General features: G+C 54.5%; 3 protein-coding genes across 8 annotated transcripts in view; 1 reads left to right on the top strand and 2 right to left on the bottom strand.

Moving 5' to 3' along the window:
- Nucleotides 1–2376, top strand: part of GYS1 (glycogen synthase 1) — a 29678-nt gene extending 27302 nt beyond the window's left edge. For all 4 annotated transcript variants that reach the window (XM_035285220.3, XM_035285215.3, XM_035285218.3 and 1 more), the window contains 2 exons: nt 691–771; nt 933–2376. In XM_035285220.3, coding sequence (XP_035141111.3) covers nt 691–771; nt 933–1256 — 405 coding nt within the window. In that variant the 3' untranslated portion in view covers nt 1257–2376. The remainder of the gene's footprint in view (nt 1–690; nt 772–932) is intronic.
- Nucleotides 2377–5659: 3283 nt separating this feature from the next.
- On the bottom strand, nt 5660–7282 carry FTL (ferritin light chain). Its single transcript, XM_008988358.5, has 4 exons — nt 6977–7282; nt 6669–6815; nt 6127–6252; nt 5660–5954 (listed from the first exon to the last, which is right to left on the bottom strand). Exons 1-4 carry the CDS (start codon nt 7076–7078, stop codon nt 5802–5804), a joined length of 528 nt encoding a protein of 175 aa, XP_008986606.3. The 5' UTR covers nt 7079–7282; the 3' UTR covers nt 5660–5801.
- Nucleotides 7283–10663: 3381 nt separating this feature from the next.
- On the bottom strand, nt 10664–18995 carry BAX (BCL2 associated X, apoptosis regulator). Of its 3 annotated transcripts, none has more exons than XM_078359381.1 (6): nt 18908–18995; nt 18282–18333; nt 18048–18194; nt 17555–17690; nt 11606–11710; nt 10664–11104 (listed from the first exon to the last, which is right to left on the bottom strand). In XM_078359381.1, exons 1-6 carry the CDS (start codon nt 18939–18941, stop codon nt 10679–10681), a joined length of 900 nt encoding a protein of 299 aa, XP_078215507.1. In that variant the 5' UTR covers nt 18942–18995; the 3' UTR covers nt 10664–10678. The 3 variants fall into 3 exon arrangements, with proteins under 3 accessions (XP_078215507.1, XP_078215506.1, XP_035141104.1); XM_078359380.1 differs by having other exon boundaries at nt 10792–11058; nt 18619–18995; XM_035285213.3 differs by having other exon boundaries at nt 10792–11058.
- Between the last annotated feature and the right edge of the window lie 5040 nt (nt 18996–24035).

Here is a 24035-nt window from a genome sequence, read left to right as displayed (position 1 = left end):
CAGCCGCTCCTGGCTCTGGGTCTTTGGTGCAGGGTGAAGGTCCTCGTTCCACTTGTAACAGTTGCTGTCTCTTCTCTTTTTTTTGAGACGAAATTTCGCTGTTGTTACCCAGGCTGGAGTGCAATGGCGCAATCTCGGCTCACCGCAACCTCCGCCTCCTGGGTTCAGGCAATTCTCCTGCCTCAGCCTCCTGAGTAGCTGGGACTACAGGCGCGCACCATCATGCCCAGCTAATTTTTGTATTTTTAGTAGAGACGGGGTTTCACCTTGTTGACCAGGATGGTCTCGATCTCTCTGGACCTCGTGATCCACCCGCCTCGGCCTCCCAAAGTGCTGGGATTACAGGCGTGAGCCACCTAGCCTGGCCCCTTTAAAAAAAAAAAAAAAACTAAAAAAAGGAAGAACATTGATCAGGGATTCTCATTTGCATAAGGGTGTGGCCAAAGAGGTGCCTGACTTGAGAATTCGGCCCCCGTTCGCGGGCTGTGGCCCAGAAACTGTCTATTCACAGCTCTGCTTATCTGCATAAGGGGTGGCGCCAGATGGGTCATTTGCTTAGGGACAGGCTCAACGGTGCCGCAGTGTGCTCATCTGCATAAAGGGTGTGGCCAGGACTCACCACCCCCATCATCTGCCTGGGGGTGGGGCCTGTGTCTCACGTCCTCTGCCCCCTCCCCTCCTTTCCCCTAGTACTACATGTCCGCACGACACATGGCGCTGTCCAAGGCCTTTCCAGAGCACTTCACCTACGAGCCCAACGAGGTGGATGCGGTGAGTGGACCCTGGATTTCTGCTTAGCCAGGAGCTAAAGGGCTGGGCTTGGGTGGGACTGGGGTCCCTCCCGGAGTGGGAAGGCCTCGAGGTGGCTGGAAACCTGGGTGGGATTGAGGTTCTCAGCTCACTCTGGTTTGTACCCACAACCCCGTGTGCAGACCCAGGGGTACCGCTACCCACGGCCAGCCTCGGTGCCACCGTCGCCCTCGCTGTCACGACACTCCAGCCCGCACCAAAGCGAGGACGAGGAGGATCCCCGGAACGGGCCGCTGGAGGAAGACGGCGAGCGCTACGATGAGGACGAGGAGGCCGCCAAGGACCGGCGCAACATCCGTGCACCAGAGTGGCCGCGCCGCGCCTCCTGCACCTCCTCCACCAGCGGGAGCAAGCGTAACTCTGTGGACACGGTCACCTCCAGCTCGCTCAGCACCCCCAGCGAGCCCCTCAGCCCCACCAGCTCCCTGGGCGAGGAGCGCAATTAAGTACCCCCCACCAAACTCCCCGCCTGTCCTGCCTCCCTGCTCCAGAGAGAGGATGCAGAAGGGCTCTGCTCCTAAACCCCCGCTCCAGATCCCCACTGGGCATGGTCCCACAGTCCCCTCACCCAGTCCTCCAAACACTCCAGCCCCTCCAGCTCCACTTTCCGAGTTCCTGCACTCCAGAGTCCACAAAGCCGTGCCTTTCTCTGGTTCCAGAATCCATAAGCCCCGCCCTGGAATCCCCGAGCCTGGACTGCTTCCCAGGGGCCAGGAATCTGCCGTTACTCTGCCGTGGTGCCAGAGGTTTTAGGAAACCTGGCATGGTGCTTTCGGGTCTGGGGCTCCTATGCCCCCATGTGGCTTGCAAATTCTGTAGCATACAGAGCAGCCACCTTCCACCAAGTGGTGTCCCTGCTCATGGAGGAATCAAGTCCAGAGCCAGGGTGCTTTCAGAGTTTGAAGGTAACCAAGAGCAGATGGTCCTCCATCTCAACTCCAGAACTTGGGCTCTGGGATGGGCTCATGTTCTAGACCTCCCTGGCCTGTCTGGCGCTGCCTAGAGAATCCCTCCATCTGGCTCCTGTCATCCTCTACACTTCGGCCCAGCCAGAGGTGGCAAAACCCCTTGGCTGCTCATTCTTTCTGGAGGGCACACAGTCTTGGTCCAGATGCCTTCCTATCTTTCTGGCCTTTTCTGGACCAGATCCTACTCCTCCTTTCTAAATATAAAAGCTCCCTCCAGGGAATGTGCCTGCAGGGGACAGAGCTGGCTGGCTGTCCCCCGCCCCCAACCTGGCTTATTCCCAACTGCTCAGCTCACTGTGAAACCACTGGGTTCTAGGTCCCGCCTTCTAGATCTGGAACCGTCCCACTTTGCTGCATTCTGGTCCCTTTCTCATGATCCAGAACTGAGGTCACTGGGTTCCAGAACCCCCACATTTACCTTGAAGCTCTTCCATCCCAGACTGTGCCCTGCCTCCAGCTTTGGTGAAAGGGAGGACCCCTCACGTGTGCTGTGCTGTGTCTGCACCGATTGGCTCTGCAGTTGGGAGGGGAGGGTAGGAGGGGTGTGATTGGAGTGTGTCCAGAGATGAGATGAAAAAAATATATCTATATTTAAGAATCCCAGGCGTGATTGGACATGAATGAACACTTGGTGGGCCTGGCTCTGACGTGCCCCCAACCCCACTCTGTCCCTGGTGTGAGCTCATCTTCCAATTCTAGAGAGACTTGGATTGCTGTTCTAAAATTCCAGAGTCATGCGTGGAAGGTACCTCTAATTGCTTACTTGGGACTTGATTTGCAAGTGGCAAAAATTAAGCTTAAGACATCTTTGGGCCAGGCGCGGTGGCTCACGCCTGTCTTCGCAGCACTTTGGGAGGTCGAGGTGGGTGGATCAGGAGGTCAAGAGATAGAGACCATCCTGGCCAACATGGTGAAACCCCGTCTCTACTATAATACTAAAGAAAATTAGCTGGGCATGGCAGCTTGCTCCTGTAGTCCCAGCTACTCGGGAGGCTGACACAGGAGAATCACCTGAAACCGGGAGGTGGAGGTCACAGTGAGCTGAGATCGCACCACTGCACTCCAGCCTTGGCGACGAGAGCAAAACTCTGTCTCAAAAAAGAAAAAAGACACAAAGGGGCTGTGTGACTGGGAGGAAGATCTATAAGCCAGCCATGAACTTGTGAACCTTGTGTGGCTTTGTGGTTTTTGTTTATTTGTTTGTCTGAGATTGTCTCTTGCCTTTCTCCCAGGCTGGAGTGCAGTGGTGCAATCTCAGCTCACTGTAACCTTCACTTCCTGGGTTTAAGCGATTCTCCTGCCTCAGCCCTCTGAGTAGCTGGGAGTATAGGAGCATACCACTACATCTGGCTACTTTTTGTATTTCTAGTAAAGATGGGGTTTCACCATATTAACCAGGCTGGTCTCCCACTCCTGACCTCAGGTGATCCACCCGCCTCAGCCTCCCAAAGTGCTGGGATTACAGATGTGAGCCACTGCGCCTGGCCTGTGTAGCTATTTAAATTAAAAATGTAGTTTCTTGGTGGCACTAGCCATATGTAGGTGTTCAGTGGTCACATGTGGTTCTTGGCTACCCTATCTGACATCGCAGATGAACAGCACTGGCTTAAAGCATGTTTCTAGGATTCTGGTCTGTGTCACTATCCTCTGGATGGTTCTATTTTGGGGAAAATCTTTTCCCTGTTATTCTGGTCTTCACTAGGCCATGTGTGCGTCTCTGAACCAATCACTGCTCAGGCAAGTAGAGGACTGATTCTCTGGATTTACACAGAAGCACTCCTGCCAACCCCCCCAGTCATGAATGGTCACCGGTGTGTGATGACAGGAGACGCATGGTCCTGAGCAGGCAAAACAACAGGTGTCCAGAGCCACTTTTGTTTTTGAGACCGTCTTGCTCTCGCCAGGCTGCAGTGCAATGGCCCGATCTTGGCTCACTGCAACCTCTGCCTCCCGGGTTCAAATGATTCTCCTGCCCCAGCCTCCTGAGTAGCTGGGATTACAGGCGTGTACCACCACACCCAGCTGATTTTTGTATTTTTAGTATAGGTGGGGTTTCACCACGTTGGCCAGGCTGGTCTCTACTGACCTCAAGTGATCTGTCTACCTTGGCTTCCCAAAGTGCTGGGACTACAGGTGTGAACCACCGACCCCGCCACTTCTTTTTTTGACACAGGATCTCCCTCTGTATCCCAGAGTGGAGTGCAGCGGAGCAATCATGGCTCACTGCAGCCTCAACCTCCCAGGCTCAAGTGATCCTCCCGCCTCAGTCTCTCAAGTAGTGGGGACTATAGGCATGTACCACAACACCTGGTTACATTTATTTTTTTTTGTAAAGAATAGGGGTCTCCCTATGTTGCCCAGGCTGATCTCAAACTCCTGAGCTCAAGTGATCCTTCTCAAAGAACTAGGATTACAGGCTTGAACCACCCTGCCTGAGCCCCAGGAGAAGGGAAGGGGAGAGGTCAGGGCTGACACAGCAGTTTTGCAGCCTGGACCCAGCAGGTGTTTTTTTTTTGTTTGTTTGTTTTGAGACAGAGTTTCGCTCTTGTTACCCAGGCTGGAGTGCAATGATGCGATCTCGGCTCACGGCAACCTCTGCCTCCTGGGTTCAGGCAATTCTCCTGTCTCAGCCTCCTGAGTAGCTGGGATTACAGGCACGCGCCACCATGCCCAGCTAATTTTTGTATTTTTAGTAGAGACGGGGTTTCACCTTGTTGACCAGGATGGTCTTGATCTCTTGACCTTGTGATCCACCCGCCTCGGCCTCCCAAAGTGCTGGGATTACAGGCGTGAGCCACCGGGCCCAGCCTTCCCAGCAGGTGTTTTTTAATTTTAAGCTTCTTCAGTTCCCATTTGGAGAACCCAGCCCAAAGTTTCACATCCCATTTCTATGCGACGTGAACCCTAAACTCTAAACCCTTTGTCCAGCATTTCTTGGGCATCACATGTTTCCGGCCATTCAGTTCCACTCGCCAGTTCCTCTCTGTGCGCCTGACATGGGGATTACTGAAGCATGGGCCGTCACCTCCGAGCTTCGGAGCACAGACCTGAGCGAGCCTCCCGGTCACCACACAGGTTGCATAGCAATAGCCCGTGTAAAGGGCCTAGTAATGCCAACTGCTTCTCGGAATTGAGGCACTTTTTTTTTTGTCTGGGCAAACCCTCCCTTGCCCAGGCTGGAGCGCAGTGGCATGTTATCAGTTCGCTGCAAAAACCTCCCTGAGGCAGACAGAATTTTCTTTAAGACAGAGTCTCTCTCTCTCGCCCAGGCTGGAGTGTCATGGTACAATCTCCGCTCACTGCCAACCTCTGCACCCAGGGTTCAAGTGATTCTCGCACTTCAGCCTCCCAAGTAGCTGGGATTACAGGTGCCCACCACCTCTTTTTTTATTCTTTTTGGTATTTTTAGCAGAGACAGGGTTTCACCATGTTGGCCAGGCTGGTCTTCAACTCCTGACTTCAGATGACCGACCACCTTAGCCTCCCAAAGTGTTGGGATCACAGGTGTGAGCCACCACACCCGGCCATGGCACACAATATTTAAGAGATTGGCATGATGCCTGGCCTCACCATCACCCATTAAATAGGGCTGTTTCTGGCTACTGAGACCTAACAGATCTGTTTCCAGGGACCAACCTGAGTCTTAATTCAACTCCCTGAATTCTATCTCTACCATCTGGTAGGGACAGTTAACAGCCAGGCAAGCAGAGAACCCTCAGGCTCAACATAACCCACAGACAGCTCTTGTCTTAGAACAGATAAGAAAACCGGAGATGCAGCCAACGCCTTTTTCGCTGCCATCCCAATCCAGCCAGAAGCTTTATGAGAACAGATCCCACCTCATCTTCTGCACCAACCACACCACACACAAAACCACCAGCTGCTTCAAATAGCTTTATTTCCATTTGGTCCAAGGCTTGTAAGGGTAGTTAGAAAGCTGCCTAGTGGCTGGAGGGAGAGGCTTAGGCAGAAGCGCTGTTACTTTGCAAAGGCCCTTCCTAAGTGGCCGGGCTCAGCAGGCTCTTAGTCGTGCTTGAGAGTGAGCCTTTCAAAGAGATACTCGCCCAGCCCAGCCTGTGGGCTGGCCAGCCTGCGGAGGTTGGTCAGGTGGTCACCCATCTTCTTGATGATTTTCACTTCCTCATCTAGGAAGTGACTCTCCAGGAAGTCACAGAGCTGAGAGAAAAGAGGAAGAAATTAGAAACCCAGTCCCTGGAAAAGAGGGAGAGCTCCCAACTGCAGATTGAAATGTGACAGGTGTGAAATGTGGCTCTGAAGGAAATCTGCCCAAAGGGAGGCAAGGCTTGAGGGGTATGGTTGGGTAGCGATGGATGCAGTGGGTTCTTACATGGGGGTCCGTGCGGGCAGAACCCAGGGCATGAAGATCCAAAAGAGCCTGGTTCAGATTTTTCTCCAGGGCCATGGCGGCTTCCATGGCGTCCAGGGTTTTACCCCACTCATCTTGAGCCGGCTTCTATACAGGAGGGAAAGTGCTCAGAATACACACACCGGCACAAAGAACCAAAGTGACATTTCCCAAGAGTCGTTGGGGATCAAAAGGACATGTGACCCTTGTATTTATCACTCCGAACTCCGTCCTTTTTTTTTTTTTTAAATGGGGTTTCACCATGATGGCCAGGCTGGTGCCACCGCGCCCGGCTACTCCGTCCTATCTTTTACAACGACATCTATAGAAGACCACGCAGCGGTGTGGACTGCCGCATCATGGGGGCACTGCACGACGTGAGACACCATTTCCAGCTGTTAAGAACGCTTACAAAACCGAACTCAATCTCCCAGAAGCCCACGCGACATCTAAGCCCACAAGCCAAGGCGCCTCGCGCGCACGGACTGCTGGGAGATGTAGTCCATTACCCTCAAGCCAGTTACCTTGATGTCCTGAAAGAGAGCGCGGCCGCCACGCTGGTTTTGCATCTTCAGGAGACGCTCATAGCCCTCGCGTTTCTCCTCGGCCAATTCGCGGAAGAAGTGGCTCACGCCTTCCAGAGCTACATCATCGCGGTCGAAATAGTAGCCCTGCGGGAAGAGATGGAGGGAACAGTGGTTAGCGAGAGGCGAGGCCAGGGGGAACTCCGCCCTCTGTTTACCCGACCGGACAAAGAAAGCCGGCGCCTGCGCCGAGGGCCGGAGGTGCGCAGTTGGAGGAAATTAGGGCCAGGGGCGTCCCGGGGACTCACCAGAGAGAGGTAGGTGTAGGAGGCCTGCAGGTACACATTGACCAGGTGGTTGACGGCTGCCTCCACGTCGGTGGAATAATTCTGACGAATCTGGGAGCTCATGGTTGGTTGGCAAAAAGGAGCTAACCACAAAAACGGTGTTAGCAGGTTCCCAGAAGCAGGAGATGACCGAGAAGATGGTCCCGGAGGTTGCAACTGGAGAGGAAACTGGAGGGCGGTCGGAGGCTGGAAGAAAGAGTCCCCGGGATCTGTTCCGTCCAAACACTGTTGAAGCAAGAGACAGATCCGCGGGACCGCCGAACTGCTATGGGACGTGGCGAGGGCGGCTCCCTTTATAGTGCGCGGGCCCTCGGGGGCGGGGCGTTCGGGGCGGGCGATCGGCCAATCTGCGGTGGCAGGAGGCGGGACCGAAGGCCGTGCCTGACCAATCCGGAGCAGAAAGGAGTCTCAGCCCCCCGACCCGAAGCAGGGCGAAGTCACGCGCCTGTAACCCGAGGCTGTTGTGAAATGGGGGATGGGGGTTGGGGGCCCTGGGCCTGCTTCAGGGAAGTGAAGGGTTTCATGAGCGGGGTGAGGGTCCCTCTGGGAGCGAGAGTTGTATAGGAGCATTAAGAGCCCTGTGAACTGATGAGCCTGGGGTCCTGGGGTGTCTCGGGAAAGTAAGTCAGATTCTGGGGTTTCCGAGGGCATGGATTTTTTCTGGAACCTTGAGTCTGGAGAGGGGCACCTCAGAGGCGCAGAGAGGATCTCTAGTTGTCCTAGGTTTGCGCTGCGAGATAAGGGGGTCTCGGGATCCTTGGGAAGTTTGAAAGGCTGTAGGTGAACCCCTGGGGATCTCTGGGAGACGGAGGGTTGGGGGGACTGGAGCCCTGGGGTTTACAGAGGCGAGGGTTTACGATGCAAAGTCTGTATTTTTTTGGAGCCCTCCCAGAAGAGATCTTTACGTCTTTGAGATTCTCTGCAGCTTGGAAAGGGCAGTTGTTCTGGAGCCGTGGGGTTCACCCAGTGCTGGAAGCCCGGGAGGAGCATTGTACCAGGTGGGGTGACTTCTGGAACGGTGGACAGCCTTCTGGACCCTCCCAAGATTGGCTGGGCCTTTGGGGATACCTTGGAGCTCTTTCAGGGGCCCAGTGCTTTCCTGGGAGTGGACACAGGGAGGAATGCAATGTCTCTTTCGAGCTTTGCAGTGTCTCTGGGGCTGCATTTCCTGGGGGCTGTTTTGAAGCCAACCCCCTGGCCTCGAGAACTTTGAGAATTCTCCTTGGCCCTGAAACAATCTCTAAAGTTGCCCCAGTGTCTTGGCTGACATGTGCTCCTTCAGGCCCACCAAGAGAAGCTCTGCGTTGTGGACCGATGGACGAGACATCTGTCGTCGGCTGATGCGGATTTTTTACGTGGGCCTGGTCCATGCTGATTTCTGGGAGACAGTTGGCACAAACATTGACCCTACTTAAGCGCCCTGATCGAGGCAGCCGGTGCGCTGGGCAGGGAGCTGAAGCCACTGGGGTGTGGGGTGTGAGATCAGGTCCTGCCCTACCGAGAGCCGCTCCGAGCAGCCCCGGCGGGGCAGCCCCTGACCAAGGGGATCTGCAGATGCCCGGCCGGGCCGCTATCTGGGGTCCTTGTTGCAGGCAGCGGCTGCTGGGCTGCTGAGTCATGGTGAGCTCAGCGCAGGAAGGGGCTCCAAGGGGGACGGATGGGGGTGGGGCCACTGGCTGACCTCATCCCCTTGGCACTGCCTGACTTTTTTGGTGGGACCCTCAGAACCACGCTTGGCTCAGATCCAAGTCGGGCCCCCTCCCCCAAGGAAGCCGGCTGCGCGCTTTGTCTCCGTGTCTTTTTGGTTCCTGTCATGTTTTTTTCCCCTGGAATCCAGCCTGCGGCCATATTGTCTCCTCACTCTGGGACGTGGCTCAGTGTCCACTCATTGATCCTCTGCTCCTCCTTCTCCCAACTTGGGGTCACTGGGGAGAGTCCATGGACGAGGGGCAGCTGCCCAAAGCACCCGTGTTGACTGTGGAGCCCGAGTTACTCATTCACCAAATATCATACCTCAGCCCAGAGACCTTTCGTCTGCAGAGAGGGGCCTTGGCGCCTATAGGTGGAGGGAGAGGAGGGGCTGAGAGGGGGAAGGTCTGAAGGCCATGGAGAACGCGGGGTGGGAGACAGAGGCCCAGAGAAAGAGACTCAGAGAGAGGGGGACAGAGACCTAGAGGGGGGTGACAGAGATGGAGGAGGGGAACAGAGACAGAGAGGGGGACAGACCCAGAGAGAGAGGGGGGACAGTGACCCGGGGAGGGACAGAGATCCAGAAAGAGAGGGGACAGAGACGGGGGGGGACAGAGATGGGGTTGGGGACAGTGACCCAGAGAGAGGAGGTACAGAGAGACCCAGGAGAGGAGGACAGAGACTCAAGGAAGGGGAGAGAGATAGAGAGAGGGGACAGAGATGGGGGGAAAGACACCCAGGAGAGGGAGACAGAGACTCAAGGAAGGAGAGAGACCCAGAGAGGGGACAGAGATGGGGAGGACAGACACAGGGATACAGTGACCCAAAGAGAGAGGAGGTACAGAGACCCAGGAGAGGGGGACAGAGACCCAGAGAAGGAAGGGGACAAAGACTCCAAGGACAGAGACTGGGGGGGCAGACAGTGACCCAGAGAGATACAGAGGGGAGATACAGAGACCCAGGAGAGGGGGACAGAGACTCAGAGAAGGAAGGAGAAAGAGACCAGAGAGGGGACAGAGATGGGGGTCCAGACACTGGGGGGGACAATGACCCAGAGAGAGAGGGGGAGGTACAGAGACCCAGGAGAGGGGGACACTGACTCAGAGAAGGGGACAGAGACCCAGAGAGGGGGACAGAGATGGGGGGGTAACAGGGATCCAGAGAGAGGGGTCAGAGGTCTGGGGTGAGGGAAGAGGCCCAGAGAGAGCGGGCCAAAAGGTGGGGTGGGAAGAGAGACCCAGAAAGCAAAGATGGAGAGAGAAGTGGGGACAGAGACCCAGGGATGGGAGGGGGTAAAGACCCAGAGCAGGATGACAGAGCCTGGGAGAGGGGGCGAGAGAGCGAGAGAGACCTGTGACTCTAGATCCCACATCCTCTAACCCTCTTGTCCTCCCTCCGCCTGTGTCTAAGCTCACTGGGCCGCTGAGAGCACAGCATCTTCTTCCGGCTGTTCTCCAGGGGGCCCCATCCAGCTATAGGGCCAGACCAGGTTCCTCCTCCTCGGCCCTGCCCTCCAGCCTTTCAGTTTCCAGCCAGGTCCCTTCCTCTCCATCCTCAGCTCAGCTCAGGGGGCCTCTCCCGTGGGCCCTCTCCTCCTGGTGTCCTCAGCCAGCGAAGTCGCCACCGAGCTCCAGAGCCCTCCCTGTTCCTGCAGTCCTCCCATCCCTCATCCCCCACCCATTCCCCAGCTCAGTAAAGATGCAGCCTCCTGAGGTCCCCTGTGTAGCACCCCAGTCTCTGGCCCCCTGGGTGGCTGTGCTGTTCTGCCCCCACCTGCCTCCACCCGTGCACAGACCACCCTGGGCTGCAACAGATGTGCCACCAGGCACCCTCCTTTCCCCTTAGGACCGTGGGCTCCTGCAGGGCAGGGCCAGAACCAACTCATCCCTGACCCATAGACCTCAGGGCACCCCCAGAAAAAGATGACAAGGGAGTGCAGAGAGCCCCACACCTGAGCAGCTGGAATGAGCACCTCTAGGTGAGCAGACGGTGGGCCTGGCATGGGGCGGTGGGCAGGGCCAGTGTGAGGCCTGCTTTCCTGATGCACCGGGGAGCAGGGCAGAGGCCCAGTGACTCAGATGCTGAGGTGTGTCCCAAAGGAGGTTTATTACCCCTCCAGACCACTCCTCCCCACCCTCCCCAATAATTACAAAAGTAAGAAAAATGCCCATGTCCCCCAATCCCCACCCCTCCCCGAAAAATGCCATAATTTATGGAGGAAAAACAGTCCAAGACAGCTGGGGGCCTCAGCCCATGTTCTTCCAGATGGTAAGCGAGGCGGTGAGCACTCCAGCCACAAAGATGGTCACTGTCTGCCATGTGGGGGTCCCAAAGAAGTAGGAGAGGAGGCCATCCTGGAGAGGACATCAGCCGCTTCAGCGACTCAGCCAGGGGCAGCCCCTGGGTGAGCCCGGGAGGATGAGGGAGGGAGGAGGTCAGAAGGCGGGACTGGGGTCAGGGGACTAAGATGAATGGGCATTAAAGAGGTGGGCTTAGGCCAGGCACGGTGGCTCACACCTGTAATCCCAGCACTTTGAGAGGCTGAGGCGGGAGGATCGCTTGAGGCCAGGAGTTTGAGACCAACCTGGGCAACACAGCCAGACCCCTTCTCAGTGAAAAAAACAAAAGGAAAGAGTTGGCCTCAGAGGGTCATCAATGAACTTGAGTGATTCCAGACGGCAGTGGAGGCAGCACTCATCAAGTCAAGGTCACAGTGAGGTCAGGGGTCACTAGGTCAGCAGGGTAGATGAATCAGGGGTTGCTCAGACATGTAAGGAAATGCATTATAGACCACATCTGATGATCTGAAGATGGGCAGGGGCACCACTGTGACCTGCTTGGAAGGCCCAGGGTCCCAGAGGAGTCAGGGGAGGCTGGGCAGGAAGGGTAGAGGGGTCTCACCCAACCACCCTGGTCTTGGATCCAGCCCAACAGCCGCTCCCGGAGGAAGTCCAAAGTCCAGCCCATGATGGTTCTGATCAGCTCGGGCACCTTGGCACACAGGGCCTGTGGGGAGTAGAGTAGGTATTAGGGACTGAACCTTGTCCCCACTGCCTGGAGATAGTGTCCCAAGCCTCCTTTCTCCATTCTTTGCCTCCCCTCGCAGATTTCTGCCACCCACAACTGAAGTCAGCTTCGAAAATTGTAAACATGGCAGGGGCAGCGGCTCATGCCTGTAATCCCAGCACTTTGGGAGGCCAAGGCGGTCAGATCACCTGAGGTCACGAGTTTGAGATCAGCCTGGCCAACATGGTGAAACCCCAACATGGTGAAATCGCTCACTTCTGGCTAAACTAAAAATACAAAAAATTAGCCGGGCATGGTGGCAAGGGCCTGTAATCCCAGCTATTTGGAATGCTGCAGCAGGAGAACTGCTTGAACTTGGGAGGCAGAGGTTGCAGTGAGCCCAAATCGTGCCGCTGCACTCCAGTCTGGGCAACAGAGCAAGACTCAGTCTCAAAAAAAAAAAAAAAAAAAAGATGTAAGCAAGATCATGTTACTGTCAACTGCCCCACCCCGAGCCTTCTGTGGCTCCTCAGTACCCTCAGGATGAAGACCCGAAGGCACAGCGCAGCCCACAAGGCCTGTGTACAGGCTCCGGCCTGACCTCGTTCCACCTTTCCGCTTCCTTTTTTGCGCCTTGCTGAGCTTCTTCCATTTTTTTTTTTTTTGTTAGAGACGGTCTCACTCTGTCACCCAGGATGGAGTGCAGTGGCGCAATCTCAGTTCACTGCAAGCTCTGCCTCCCAGATTCAGGCAACTCTCCTGCCTCAGCCTCCCAAGTAGCTGGGATTACAGCCACCCGCCATCACACCAGGCTGTATTTTTAGTAGAGACAGGGTTTTACTGCAGGGCGCGGTGGCGAGTGCCTGTAGTCCCAGCTACTCGGGAGGCTGAGGCTGCAGGATCACTTGAGTCCGGGAGTTCTGGGCTGTAGTGCACTATGCCAGGTTGCCTAAGGAGGGTGAACCAGCCCAAGCTGGAAATGGAGCAGGTCAAAACTCCCATGCTGATCAGTAGTGGGATCCCGCCTGTGAATAGCCACTGCACCTGGGCAACCTGGGGAGACCCCGTCTCTAGGGAAAAAAATAAAAGAAGACAGGGTTTCACCATGTTGGTCAGGCTGGTCTCAAACTCCTGACTTCAGGTGATCCACCTGCCTCGGCCTCCCAGAATGCTGGAATTACAGGTGTGAATCACCACACCTGGCCCCATTTTTTCCCAGGGCCAGGCGCAGTGGCTCACGCCTGTAATCCCAGCCCTTTGGGAGGCCGAGGTGGAGAGATCACCTGGGGTCGGCAGTTCGAGACCAGCCTGACCAACATAAAAAAACCCCATCTCTACTAAAAAAAAAAAAAAAAAAAAAAAAGGCAAAATTAGCCAGGCTTGGTGGGGCATGCCTGTAATCTCAGCTACTTGGGAGGCGGAGGCAGGAGAATTTGCTTGAACCCAGGAGGCGGAGGTTGCGATGAGCAGAGATGGTGCCATTGCACTCCAGCCTGGGAAACCAGAGTGAAACACTGTCTCAAAAAAAAAAAAAAAAAAAACTTCCCAAAATATCCCTTTCTGGGCCGGGTGCAGTGGCTCACATCTGTAATCCCAGCACTTTGGGAGGCCAAGGTGGGCAGATCACAAAGCCAGGAGTTCAAGACCAGCCTGGCCAATGTGGTAAAACCCCATCCATACTAAAAATACAAAAATTAGCCAGGAGTGATGGCAGGTGCCTGTAGTCCAGCTACTTGGGAGGCTGAGGAAGGAGAATCCCTTGAACCCAGCGGAGGGGGGGGCAGGGGAGGTGGGTGAAGGTTGCAGTGAGTTGAGATCACGCCAATGCACTCCAACCTTGGCGTCAGAGCAAGACTGTGTCTCAAAAAAGAAAAAAGAAATATCCCTTCCTGTTGGAGACCAGCCTGGGCAACACAGCAAGACCCCATCTTTATAAAAAAGGCTAATGAAACAGTCAGTGGGGCGTGGTGGCACATTCCTGTAGTCCCAGGTACTCTGGAGACTGAGGTGGAAGAACGGCTTGAGCCCAACCATTCAAGGCTGCAGGGAGCTCTAATCACTACTGTATTCCAGTCTGGGCAACACAGCAAGACCCCACCTCTTTTTTTTTTTTTTAATTTGAGATGGAGTCTTGCTCTGTTGCCCAGGCTGGAGTGCAACGGCGCGATCTCGGCTCACTGCAACCTCCACCTCCCAGGTTCAAGCAATTCTCCTGCCCCAGCCTCTCAAGTAGCTGGGATTACAGGTGTGCGCCACCACGCCCAGCTAATTATTTTTGTATTTTTAATTAGAGACGGAGTTTCATCCTGTTGGTCAGGCTGGTCTCCAACCCATGATCTCATGATCTGCCCGCCTCAGCCTCCCAAAGTGTTGGGATTACAGGCGTGAGCCACCGTGCCCGGCAACCCCATCTCTTAAAAAAAAAAAAAAAAAAAACTCCCCCTACCCCTGCTGCTACTTGGGCCTGGGCCTGTTATCTCTCTCTCTCTCTCTTTTTTTTTTTTGAGATACAGTTTAGCTCGTTGCCCAGGCTGAAATGCAATGGCGTGATCTCAGCTCACTGCAACCTCCACCTCCTGGGTTCAAGGGATTCTCCTGCCTCAGCCTCCCGAGTAGCTGGGATTATAGGCACGCGCCATCACACCTGACTAATTTTGTATTTTTGGTAGAGATCGGGGTTTCTCCATGTTGGTCAGGCTGGTCTTGAACTCCCGACGTCAGGTAATCTGCCTACCTTGGCCTCCCAAAGTGCTGGGATTACAGGCGTGGGCTGCTGCACCCAGCCGGACCTGTCGCCTTTCGGCAGGACTATGACAGGTGCCACCTCCCCAGCCTCCTTGCTTCTGCCCTGTGCCCTATGATCTCTTTTTGGCCAACAACAGCCAGGATCATTTCACCACCCCCTGCCCCGCTGTATTTTCTTATGTGAATCTTCATGAAGTTATAAAAGTTTCACAGTTATAAACCATAGAGCCGCCACCTAGATTCTACAGTTATTTTGCTACACAGACAGCCCCGCGCTTATGATGGTTTCACTTACAATTTGGACTTTTCTATGGGTTTATCAGGGCACGGAATGCATTTTCAGCTTATGTAATTTTCTTTTCTTTTTTTTTTTTTTTTTTGAGACGGAGTTTCGCTCTTGTTACCCAGGCTGGAGTGCAATGGCGCAATCTCGGCTCACCGCAACCTCCGCCTACTGGGTTCAGGCAATTCTCCTGCCTCAGCCTCCTGAGTAGCTGGTATTACAGGCGCGCACCACCATGCCCAGCTAATTTGTTGTATTTTTAGTAGAGACGGGGTTTCACCATGTTAACCAGGATGGTCTCGATCTCTTGAATTTGTGATCCACCCGCCTCGGCCTCCCAAAGTGCTGGGATTACAGGCTTGAGCCATCGCACCTGGCCTCTTTTCGTTTTCTTTGACGGAGTTTTGCTCTGTCGCCCAGGCTGGAATGCAGTGGCACGATCTCGGCTCACTGCGACCTCTGCCTCTCGGGTTCAAGTGATTCTCCTGCCTCAGCCTCCTGAGTAGCTCGGACTACAGGCACACGCCACGATGTCCAGCTAATTTTTTGTATTTTAGTAGAGACCAGGTTTCACCATGTTGGCCAGGATGGTCTCGAACCCCTGACCTCAGGTGATCCACCCGCCTCAGGCTCCCAAAGTGCTGGGATTACAGGGGTGAGTTACCACACCTAGCTCTTACTATTTTCAGTCTATGACAGGTTTACTAGGATGCAACACCACTGCAAACTGAGGAGTGCCTACATTTGCTAGAATAATCTCTTAAATTTATAAATCAGGTCACATCACTTCCTTATTTGAAACCAGCCAATCGCTCCCATCACACTCAGAGTAAAGCTAAAGATTTTCCAGGTCAGGCGCGGTGGCTCATGCCAGTAATCCCAGCACTTTGGGAGGCCAAGGTGGGCAGATCACTTGAGGCCAGGAGTTTGAGACCAGCCTGGCCAACATGGCAACACCCCATCCCTACTAAAAATATAAAAACTAGCCAGGAGCGGTGGTGTACGCCTGTAGTTCCAGCTACTTGAGAGGCTGAAGCATGAGAGTCGCTTGAACCTGGGAGGCAGAGTTTGCAATGAGTCGAGATGGCACCACTGCACTCCAACCTGGGCAAGAAAGCGAGACTGTCTCAAAAAAAAAAAGGCAGCCAGGCGTGATGGCTCATAGCTGTAATCCCTGCACGTTGGGAGGCTGAGGTGAAGGGATTATCTGAAGTTGGGAGTTTGAGACCAGCCTGAGCAACACGGAGAAACCATGTCTCTACTAAAAATACGAAATTAGCTGGGAGTGGTGGCACATGCCTGTAATCCCAGCTACTAGGGAGGCTGAAGCAGGAGAATCGCTTGAACCCAGGAGATGGAGGCTGTGGTGAGCTGAGATCATGCCATTGCCATTGCACTCCAGTCTAGGCAACAAGAGCAAAACTACGTCTCAAAAAAAAAAAAAAAAAAAAAGGCTGGCACAGTGGCTCACGTCTGTAATCCCAGCAGTTTGGGAGGTTGAGGCAGGCGGATCACCTGAAGTCAGGAGTTCAAGACCAGCCTGGTCAATATAGTGAAACCCCATCTCTACAAAAAAAAAAGTCTTTCCATCAGCCCAAAAGACTACATTCTGGTCCCGCCCAACTATGCCCTCCTTTCCCACCCTCTCCCCTGTTCACTCTGTTCCAACAGCACTGGCCTCCTCTCTACCGTCAAAAGATGAGGCTGTGTCCTACCTCAGGGCCTTTGCACTGGCTGTTCCCTCTACCAGATGCCTCCTCCCTCATCATGTAGATCACTGCATCCTTGGCATTCCAATTCCCGCTCTTAGATGTCACCTGCTCTTAAAGGCTTTCCTGACTGGGTGCAGTGGCTCAAGCCTGTAATCCGCTGAGGCAGGCGCGCCATTTGAGGTCAGCAGTTTGAGACCATTCTAACCAACATGGTGAAACCCCATCTCTACTAAAAATATGAAAAAAGTTACCCGGGGATGGTGGCACACACCTGTGATCCCAGGCCTCCCCTCGCAGATTTCTGCCACACACAAGTAGGCTTCAAAAATTGTAAACATGGCCAGGCACAGCGGCTCATGCCTGTAATCCCAGCTACTCAGGAGGCTGAGGGAGGAGAATCACTTGAACCCGGGAGGTGGAGGTTGCAGTGAGCCAAGGTTGCGCCATTGCACTCCAGCCTGGGCAACAAGAGCAAAACTCCATCTCAAAAGAAAAAAAAGGCTGGGCGGTGGCTGATGCCTGTAATCACAGCACTTTGGAAGGCTGAGGCGGGCAGATCATGAAGTCAGGCCTCTGCGACCAGACTAGCCAATACGGTGAAACCGCGTCTCTAAAAATAAAAAAAAAAAATTAGCTGGGCATGGTGGTGCACACCTGTAATCCCAATTACTCAGGAGGCTTAGGCAGGAGAATCACTTAAACCTGGAAGGTGAAGGTGGCAGTGAACCAAGACTGCACCACTGGACTCCAGCCTGGGAAACAAGAGCGAAACTCAATCTCAAAAAAAAAAGAAGTCTTTCCTAACCACTCTGCTATATCACATCCCCTATGTTACTTCGCCCTACACGTGAACTCCCTGAGAGTAGGGGCGTAGCCTGCTTTGTATGGTGCTGTGTCCTGGGTGCCAAGTACAGGCCTGGCACGTTACAGGCCCAGTAAATGCTTGTCGAATGAATAAATGCTGGAGCCGACCTCCAGCGCATGGCCATCTCTCTCCATGCCCTCTGTGGTTACTGGGCCACGGCAGGGGTTGGTCCCACGATCCCCAGGTCCTTACAGGTCTGAAGGGAGCGTCCCTGGGCTCACTGCCCTGCAGCTGCCCACCTTGAGCACCAGTTTGCTGGCAAAGTAGAAAAGGGCGACAACCCGGCCCCAGTTGAAGTTGCCGTCAGAGAACATGTCAGCTGCCACTCGAAAAAAGACCTCTCGTGGGGAGTCTGTATCCACAGCAGCAATCATCCTGCAGGAGGGAGGAGAACCAGTGCTGGGGAGCGGGTACAGGCAGACAGTGGAAATTCCCACATCCACCACACATCAAAGATAAGGAAACTGAGGCCCACGCCAGGCTGAAATGAAAAGCAACAGGCCAATGGGGGCAAGGGAAGGGGACAAGACAGACATTTAACAGGGTGGGAAAATGACTCCCTAAAGGAGGGTTTTGAAATCCTGGCAGAAGGAGGGTTGGGAGTCCAGAACGCTTGGACTGAGTGGTGGAGCCCAGACTCCTAGTTCTTAGGGGAGGAGGAGAATGTGGGGCTGGGACTCCTGTGTTCTCAGGAGTCCCATGACTGGACTTCTGGGTCCCGGGGGCCCCCACCTCTGCAGCTCCATGTTACTGTCCAGCTCGTCCCCGATGCGCTTGAGACACTCGCTCAGCTTCTTGGTGGACGCATCCTGGGGCACCGGGTCCAGGGCCAGCTCGGGTGTCTCCCCCGCGATTCTCCCTGCTCGATCCTGGATGAAACTAGAGTGGGAATGGAGTGAGGGTGCAGAATCAGAACGGGGTGTCACTCCTCAAATCTGTGCCCCAATAATCAGACCTCAAACTCACCCCTGAAGCAAAAGGGCCCCTGTCTTCATGATCTGCTCAGAGCTGGTGGGCCCTAGAGGAGAAAGGAAGGGAAGAGGTGCCTGGACTCCTGGGTTCTAGGGGATGGAGAGACTGTGGAGGCTCACGGTCCCTGAGGGAGGACAGAGCTGGGGACCCTGGACTTCTGGGACTCTAGTAGATAAAGTGACGGGGGCCCAGACAACTGAGTCCCTGATGGAGAAAGGCCAGGAGGCTAGGACTGTATCCTGCATTCTCCCGGGGTGGAGAGGCTAGGGGAGCACTAAACGCATCCAGACCCCTGGCCTGAGGGGGCAGAGGCCAGACCCGCCCCTCCTACCAGCGCCAGAGGCAGGAAGTGGTGCGGGCGACAAGCCCGGGCCTGCCCGGGGGCTTGGATTCTGAGAGCCCCTGGTTCTCGGGGATCCGAGAGCGCCAGACAGGCGGGAATCCGGGCACAGGGAACCAGAGAGCCGGGAACCTCCGAGGACGTAGGGGCAGCGCCCGATCCGGGAGTTCCTGCCCCTCAGTGCTTGGAGATCGCACGGCCCCAAGCCGGTAAGAGGGATCCTGGGACCGGCCGGCGAGGGGGGCTCGCCCTTCTCCCGCCCGACTGCCTCCCGCCTCACCCTCGCCTCTGGGTTGCTCCCCGGACCCGTCCATCACCGCCGCTCCCGCCGCCGCCTCTCGCCGGGTCCGCGCGGGCGGCCGCAGCGCGCCCCGGGTCACGTGAGCGCCCCGCTGAACGTGCGTCCCTCACGTGGCCGCCCCGCAAAATGGCCGCCGCGGTGACTGCCCCGCAGCACCGCCCGGGGTCACGTGACCGCACCTGCCTCCCTCCCTCCCTCGGGAGGCTGGGTCCGGTCACGTGACTGTCCAAGGAGCATCTCCCCAGGAGTGCCAGCCGTGGCGCCCTTCCGACAGCCGCCCGTCCAGTCCCCGCTCCGAGGCCTTCCTGTATCCAGGCATCAGTTTTAGACGTTTCGGGCAGGGTTGCGCTCTCCCCAGCGCAGAAGCAAAGGCTCAAGAGGCCCCCGATAGCTTCCAGGCAGGACGTTGTAGATGACTAAAGGCTGAGCGGTTTTTTTTTGTAGAGACCTAGATCTCTCTATATAGCCCAGGACCAGGCTTCTAACTTGTGAGCTCAAGAGAGACCCTGGCCTCAGCCTTCCAAAGGGCTGGGATGACAGGCATGAGCTACCGCGCCAGGCCTGCTTTTCTGTTTTTGTTTTGTTATGTGTTTTGAGACAGGATCTTACTGTGTTGCCCAGGCTGGAGTGCAGTGGCCCAATCATGGCTCACACGCCTCCCCCCTCAGCTCCTGTGTAGCTGTTAATTTTTTTTTTTTTTTTTTTTTTTTGAGACGGAGTTTCGCTGTTGTTACCCACACTGGAGTGCAATGGCACGATCTCGGCTCACTGCAACCTCCACCTCCTGGGTTCAAGCAATTCTCCTGCCTCAGCCTCCCGAGTAGCCGGGACTACAGGTGCGCACCACCATGCCCAGCTAATGTTTTGTATTTTTAGTAGAGACAGGGTTTCATCTCGTTGACCAGGATGGTCTCAATCTCTTGACCTCGTGATCCACCCGCCTCGGCCTCCCAGAGTGCTGGGATTATAGGCGTGAGCCACTGCGCCCGGCCTGTTAATTTTTTTAAAATGTTTTGTGGAGCCGAGCACGGTGGCTCACACATGTAATCCCAGCACTTTGAGAGGCCGAGGCGGGTGGATCACGAGGTCAGGAGTTCAAGACCGAGATGGTGAAAGATAGTCTGTACTACAAATACAAAAATTAGCTGGGCACGGTGGCACGTGTCTGTAATCCCAGCTCCTTTGGAGGCTGAGGCAGGAGAATGGTTTGAACCCGGGCAGCAGAGGTTGCAGCGAGCCAAGATCATGCCACTGCACTCCAGCTTGGGTGACAGAGACTCTGTCTCGAAAAAAGGAAAAAAAAAATTTTGTGTGTGGACATGGGGGTCTGTCTGTCTGTGTTGCTCAGGCTGGTCTCTGAACTTCAAGCCATCTTCGCACCGTGGCCTTCCAAAGTGCTGAGATTACTGGCTTGAGCCACCTCACCCAGTCATGACTCTTGAGTATTTGTGTAAAAATAAAAGGAATATGAAGTTCAAAAAGTGGTAGAAACTTACCTGTGCTGCGAGATCAGCAGGGTATGGAGGGGAGGGGCCACAAGAGAGACTCCCTGGGTGCCCCAAATATGCCATATTTTGATCTGAATGGTTTTTGCATGAGTATACACATATTATTATTATTATTTTGAGACAGTTTTGCTTTTGTTGCCCAGGATAGAGTGCAATGGCACGATCTTGGCTCACTGCAACCTCTGCCTCCCAGGTTCAAGCAATTCTCCTGCCTGAGCCTCCCAGACAGCTGGGATTACAGTCATGCGTCACCATGCCCAGCTAATTTTGTATTTTTAGTAGAGATGGGGTTTCACCATGTTGGTCAGCCTGGGCAACAGAGTGAGCCTCTGTCTCAAAAGAAAAAGAAAATTAGCTGGATGTGGTGGTGTGTGCCTGTAGTCCCAGCTACTTGGGAGGCTGCGGTGGGAGGATCAGTTGAGCTTGGGAAGTCCCAGTCACCGTGGGCTGTGATCAATCGTGCCACTGCAATCAGCCTGGGGACACAGTAAGATCCTGTCCCAAAAAGAAAAAGGTTGGATAAAAGGGGAGGGTAGCATTTAGGTGACAATCCAATGATAGCTTAGAGCAAAGCAAGGTCAACATGGGGTCAGGGCTGTGAAGTGAAACCAGTGTCCTGAATTCTTGGAAACGTGTGCAATGTTGCATCCAGAAACCCTTTATCTGAAGCTCTGCACCTGCGCTGGAAATCAAGGCTGCTACTCTGTATCAAGTGGCTTAGATCCTGCAAGCAAGAATGGGCTGTTTCATTTTTACTGATAGAATTTCCAACAATTTATGAGTTTAGAGAACAAAGTTTCTCAGTGAGTAGGAATGCTTGTAGTTGGCACAGGGGCTCATGCCTGTAATCCCAGGACTTTAGGAGGCCAAGGCAGGCGGATCACCTGAGGTCAGGGGTTCGAGACCTGCCTAACCATGGACAAACCTCGTCTCTACTAAAAATACAAAAATTAGCCAGGCATGGTGGTGTGCTCCTGTAACCCCAGCGACTTGGGAAGCTGAGGCTTGAACCTGGGAGACAGACTGCAGTGAACAGACATCGTGCCATTGGGCGACAGCTGACTGTCCAGCTGGACTCCATCTCAAAAAAAAAAAAAAGCATATCCTTGAGAGAAATAATGCTTCCTGTTAACTTTGCGGCTGGCTTTATCTGTGTGTGTTATTCCATTCCAATGAGATAGCCCTCTCCCTACCCCAGTTACAGAGAAAGAAAGGGCTTTTGGCCGGGCGCGGTGGCTTACGCCTATAACCCCAGCACTTTGGGAGGCCGAGGCGGGTGGATCACGAGGTCAAGAGATCAAGACCATCCTGGTCAACATGGTGAAACCCCGTCTCTATTAAAGAAAAAAATACAAAAATTAGCTGGGCATGGTGGCGCGTGCCTGTAATCCCAGCTACTCAGGAGGCTGAGGCAGAATTGCTTGAACCCAGGAGGCAGAGGTTGCAGTGAGCCAAGATTGTGCCATTGCAGTCCAGTCTGGGTAACAACAAACAGCAAAACTCCGTCTCAAAAAAAGAAAGGGCTTTTAATGCAGCTACCTGTCTCTGAACAGTATAGCCACTGAGTGAGGGAATACACTTTTTAGCTAATTGTGAAGTCAAAACTTTTTTATTTCTATTTATTTATTTATTAGTGGCGGGGTTTCACCGTGTTGGTCAGGCTGGTCTCGAACTCCTGACCTCATGATCTGCCCACCTCGGACTCCCAAAGTGCTGGCATTCCAGGTGTGAGCCACTGCACCCAGGCTATTTTTATTTATTTATTTTGAGACAGGGTCCGCCTCTGTCACCCAGGCTGGAGTGCAGTGGCACAGTTGTGGCTCACTGCAGCCTCAACCTCCTGGGCTCAAGGGATCCCTTCACCTCAGCCTCTGGAGTGGCTGGGACTATGTGTGTGTGCCACCATGCATGGCTAATTTTGTATTTTTTGTATAGAGACGGTTTCGCCCTGTTGCCAAGGCTGGTCTCAAACTCCTGGGCTCAAGTGATCCACCCACCTCAACTCCACACAGTGCTGGGACTACAAGAATGCATCACTGTGCCTGGTTAAAACTCTTTTATTTTTTTTACCCCCTACACCCCTGGCTAAAACTCTTTATGATAGGGGCCGGGAGTGGTGGCTCACGCCTGTAATCCAAGGACTTTGGAGGCCAAGGCGGGTGGATCACCTGAGGTCGGGAGTTCAAGACCAGCCTGACCAACATGGTGAAACCCTGTCTTTAAAAAAACAAAAAAAGAACAAAAAAAAAAACTGGGCGCAGTGGCTCATACCTGTAATCCCAGCACTTTGGGAGGCCGAGGCGGGTGGATCACGAGGTCAAGAGATCGAGACCATCCTGGTCAACATGGCGAAACCCTGTCTCTACTAGAAATACAAAAAATTAGATGGGCATGGTGGCGCATGCCTGTAATCCCAGCTACTCAGGAGGCTGAGGCAGGAGAATTGCCTGAACCCAGGAGGCGGAGGTTGCGGTGAGCTAAGATTGCACCATTGCACTCCAGCCTGGGTAACAAGAGTGAAACTCCATCTCAAAAAAAAAAAAGAACCAACTCTTTATGATAATAAAGATGCCGTATCAAAACTATGAAGCCCACATGCAAGATGGCACCTGAGGAGTCTCACCCCCAGGTGTTCATGGCCCTGCGTGGTGTCCACCCACACTGAATAGGGCTAAGCAGTGTGACCAAGAGGATGCTGTGGGAACGACAGAGCGTGATGTCGCAGGTCAGGTCACAGAAGTCACTACAGCTTCCACCTGGCTCTCCTTTATATCATTTCCTTTAGGGAAAGCCAGCTGCCATGCTGTGAGGGCACTGAAGCAGTCACACTCTGGCGAAACACGGGTGGTGAGGAGCCAAGTTCTCTGGCCCCGGTTTGGGTGGCTGCAGCTGTGCCCTGGGGGACAGGCTCCTGCCTGCTTGTAGCGTGGGAGGCCCGGATCTGCAGACACATCTGGGTGGTGCTCCTGTCCACTCCTGGCTCCCAGCAGCACGGGGTGTCCACGTTGCAGCCACAGCTTGTGTGGCTGCAGTTGCTTCTGGGGAGCTCTCACCCCACCAACCTGGGAAGGGCAGGGTTTCTGCTTGTCCCCAGTTCCTGCCGGCCCTACACAGGATGGCACCTGGCCATACCCCTGTGAAGCCTGGGGTGGGGGTACTGGGTCCTTGCTGGGTCTGGGCTGGCATCTGGGGCAGAGGCAGCATTGCTGTGAGCTCCTCCTGTGGCCCTGGCACTCAGGGATGGCCTGGAGCTCCCCCTCACCTGGCGCACAACCCCGCCCAACCCCATTGGGGTGGCCCTCGGGCAGGAGACTGCAGGGGTGAGGGGCTGTCCATCTCTTTTCTGTACCCTCCTTGCAGTAGCTGGCATGATGGCAGTGGCCGTACCAGATGGCCCACTGCTGCCATTAAAACCCATGCCAAGGAAAGTCGAAGATATGGAGAAAAACAGAGTCCTGGCCTGATGCCCGCCCTGACCTGAAGGCTTTAAGCAGCAAGCATTCCATTCCTGTGCAGGCTTTTTGATTTTTTGGTAGAGATGGGGTCTTACTATGTTGCCAAGTCTGGTCTTGAACTTCTGGCCTCAAGTGGTACTCTTG

Source organism: Callithrix jacchus, chromosome 22 (assembly GCF_049354715.1).
Source record: "Callithrix jacchus isolate 240 chromosome 22, calJac240_pri, whole genome shotgun sequence".
NCBI lineage: Eukaryota > Metazoa > Chordata > Mammalia > Primates > Cebidae > Callithrix > Callithrix jacchus.
Note: the sequence above shows the minus strand (reverse complement) of the source record. Positions and strands in the feature narration are given on the sequence as shown.

Coding starts and splice junctions, on each gene's coding strand:
- FTL (XM_008988358.5), bottom strand. CDS start 7,078: ATGAGCTCCCAGATTCGTCAGAATTATTCCACCGACGTGGAGGCAGCC. Junction 6,816..6,976: donor CCTACACCTACCTCTCTCTG/GTGAGTCCCCGG, acceptor CTCTTCCCGCAG/GGCTACTATTTCGACCGCGA. Junction 5,955..6,126: donor CTGCCCGCACGGACCCCCAT/GTAAGAACCCAC, acceptor CTTTTCTCTCAG/CTCTGTGACTTCCTGGAGAG.
- BAX (XM_078359381.1), bottom strand. CDS start 18,941: ATGGACGGGTCCGGGGAGCAACCCAGAGGCGAGG. Junction 17,691..18,047: donor AGTAACATGGAGCTGCAGAG/GTGGGGGCCCCC, acceptor TCCCTCCTGCAG/GATGATTGCTGCTGTGGATA. Junction 11,105..11,605: donor TCCAAGACCAGGGTGGTTGG/GTGAGACCCCTC, acceptor GGGCTCACCCAG/GGGCTGCCCCTGGCTGAGTC.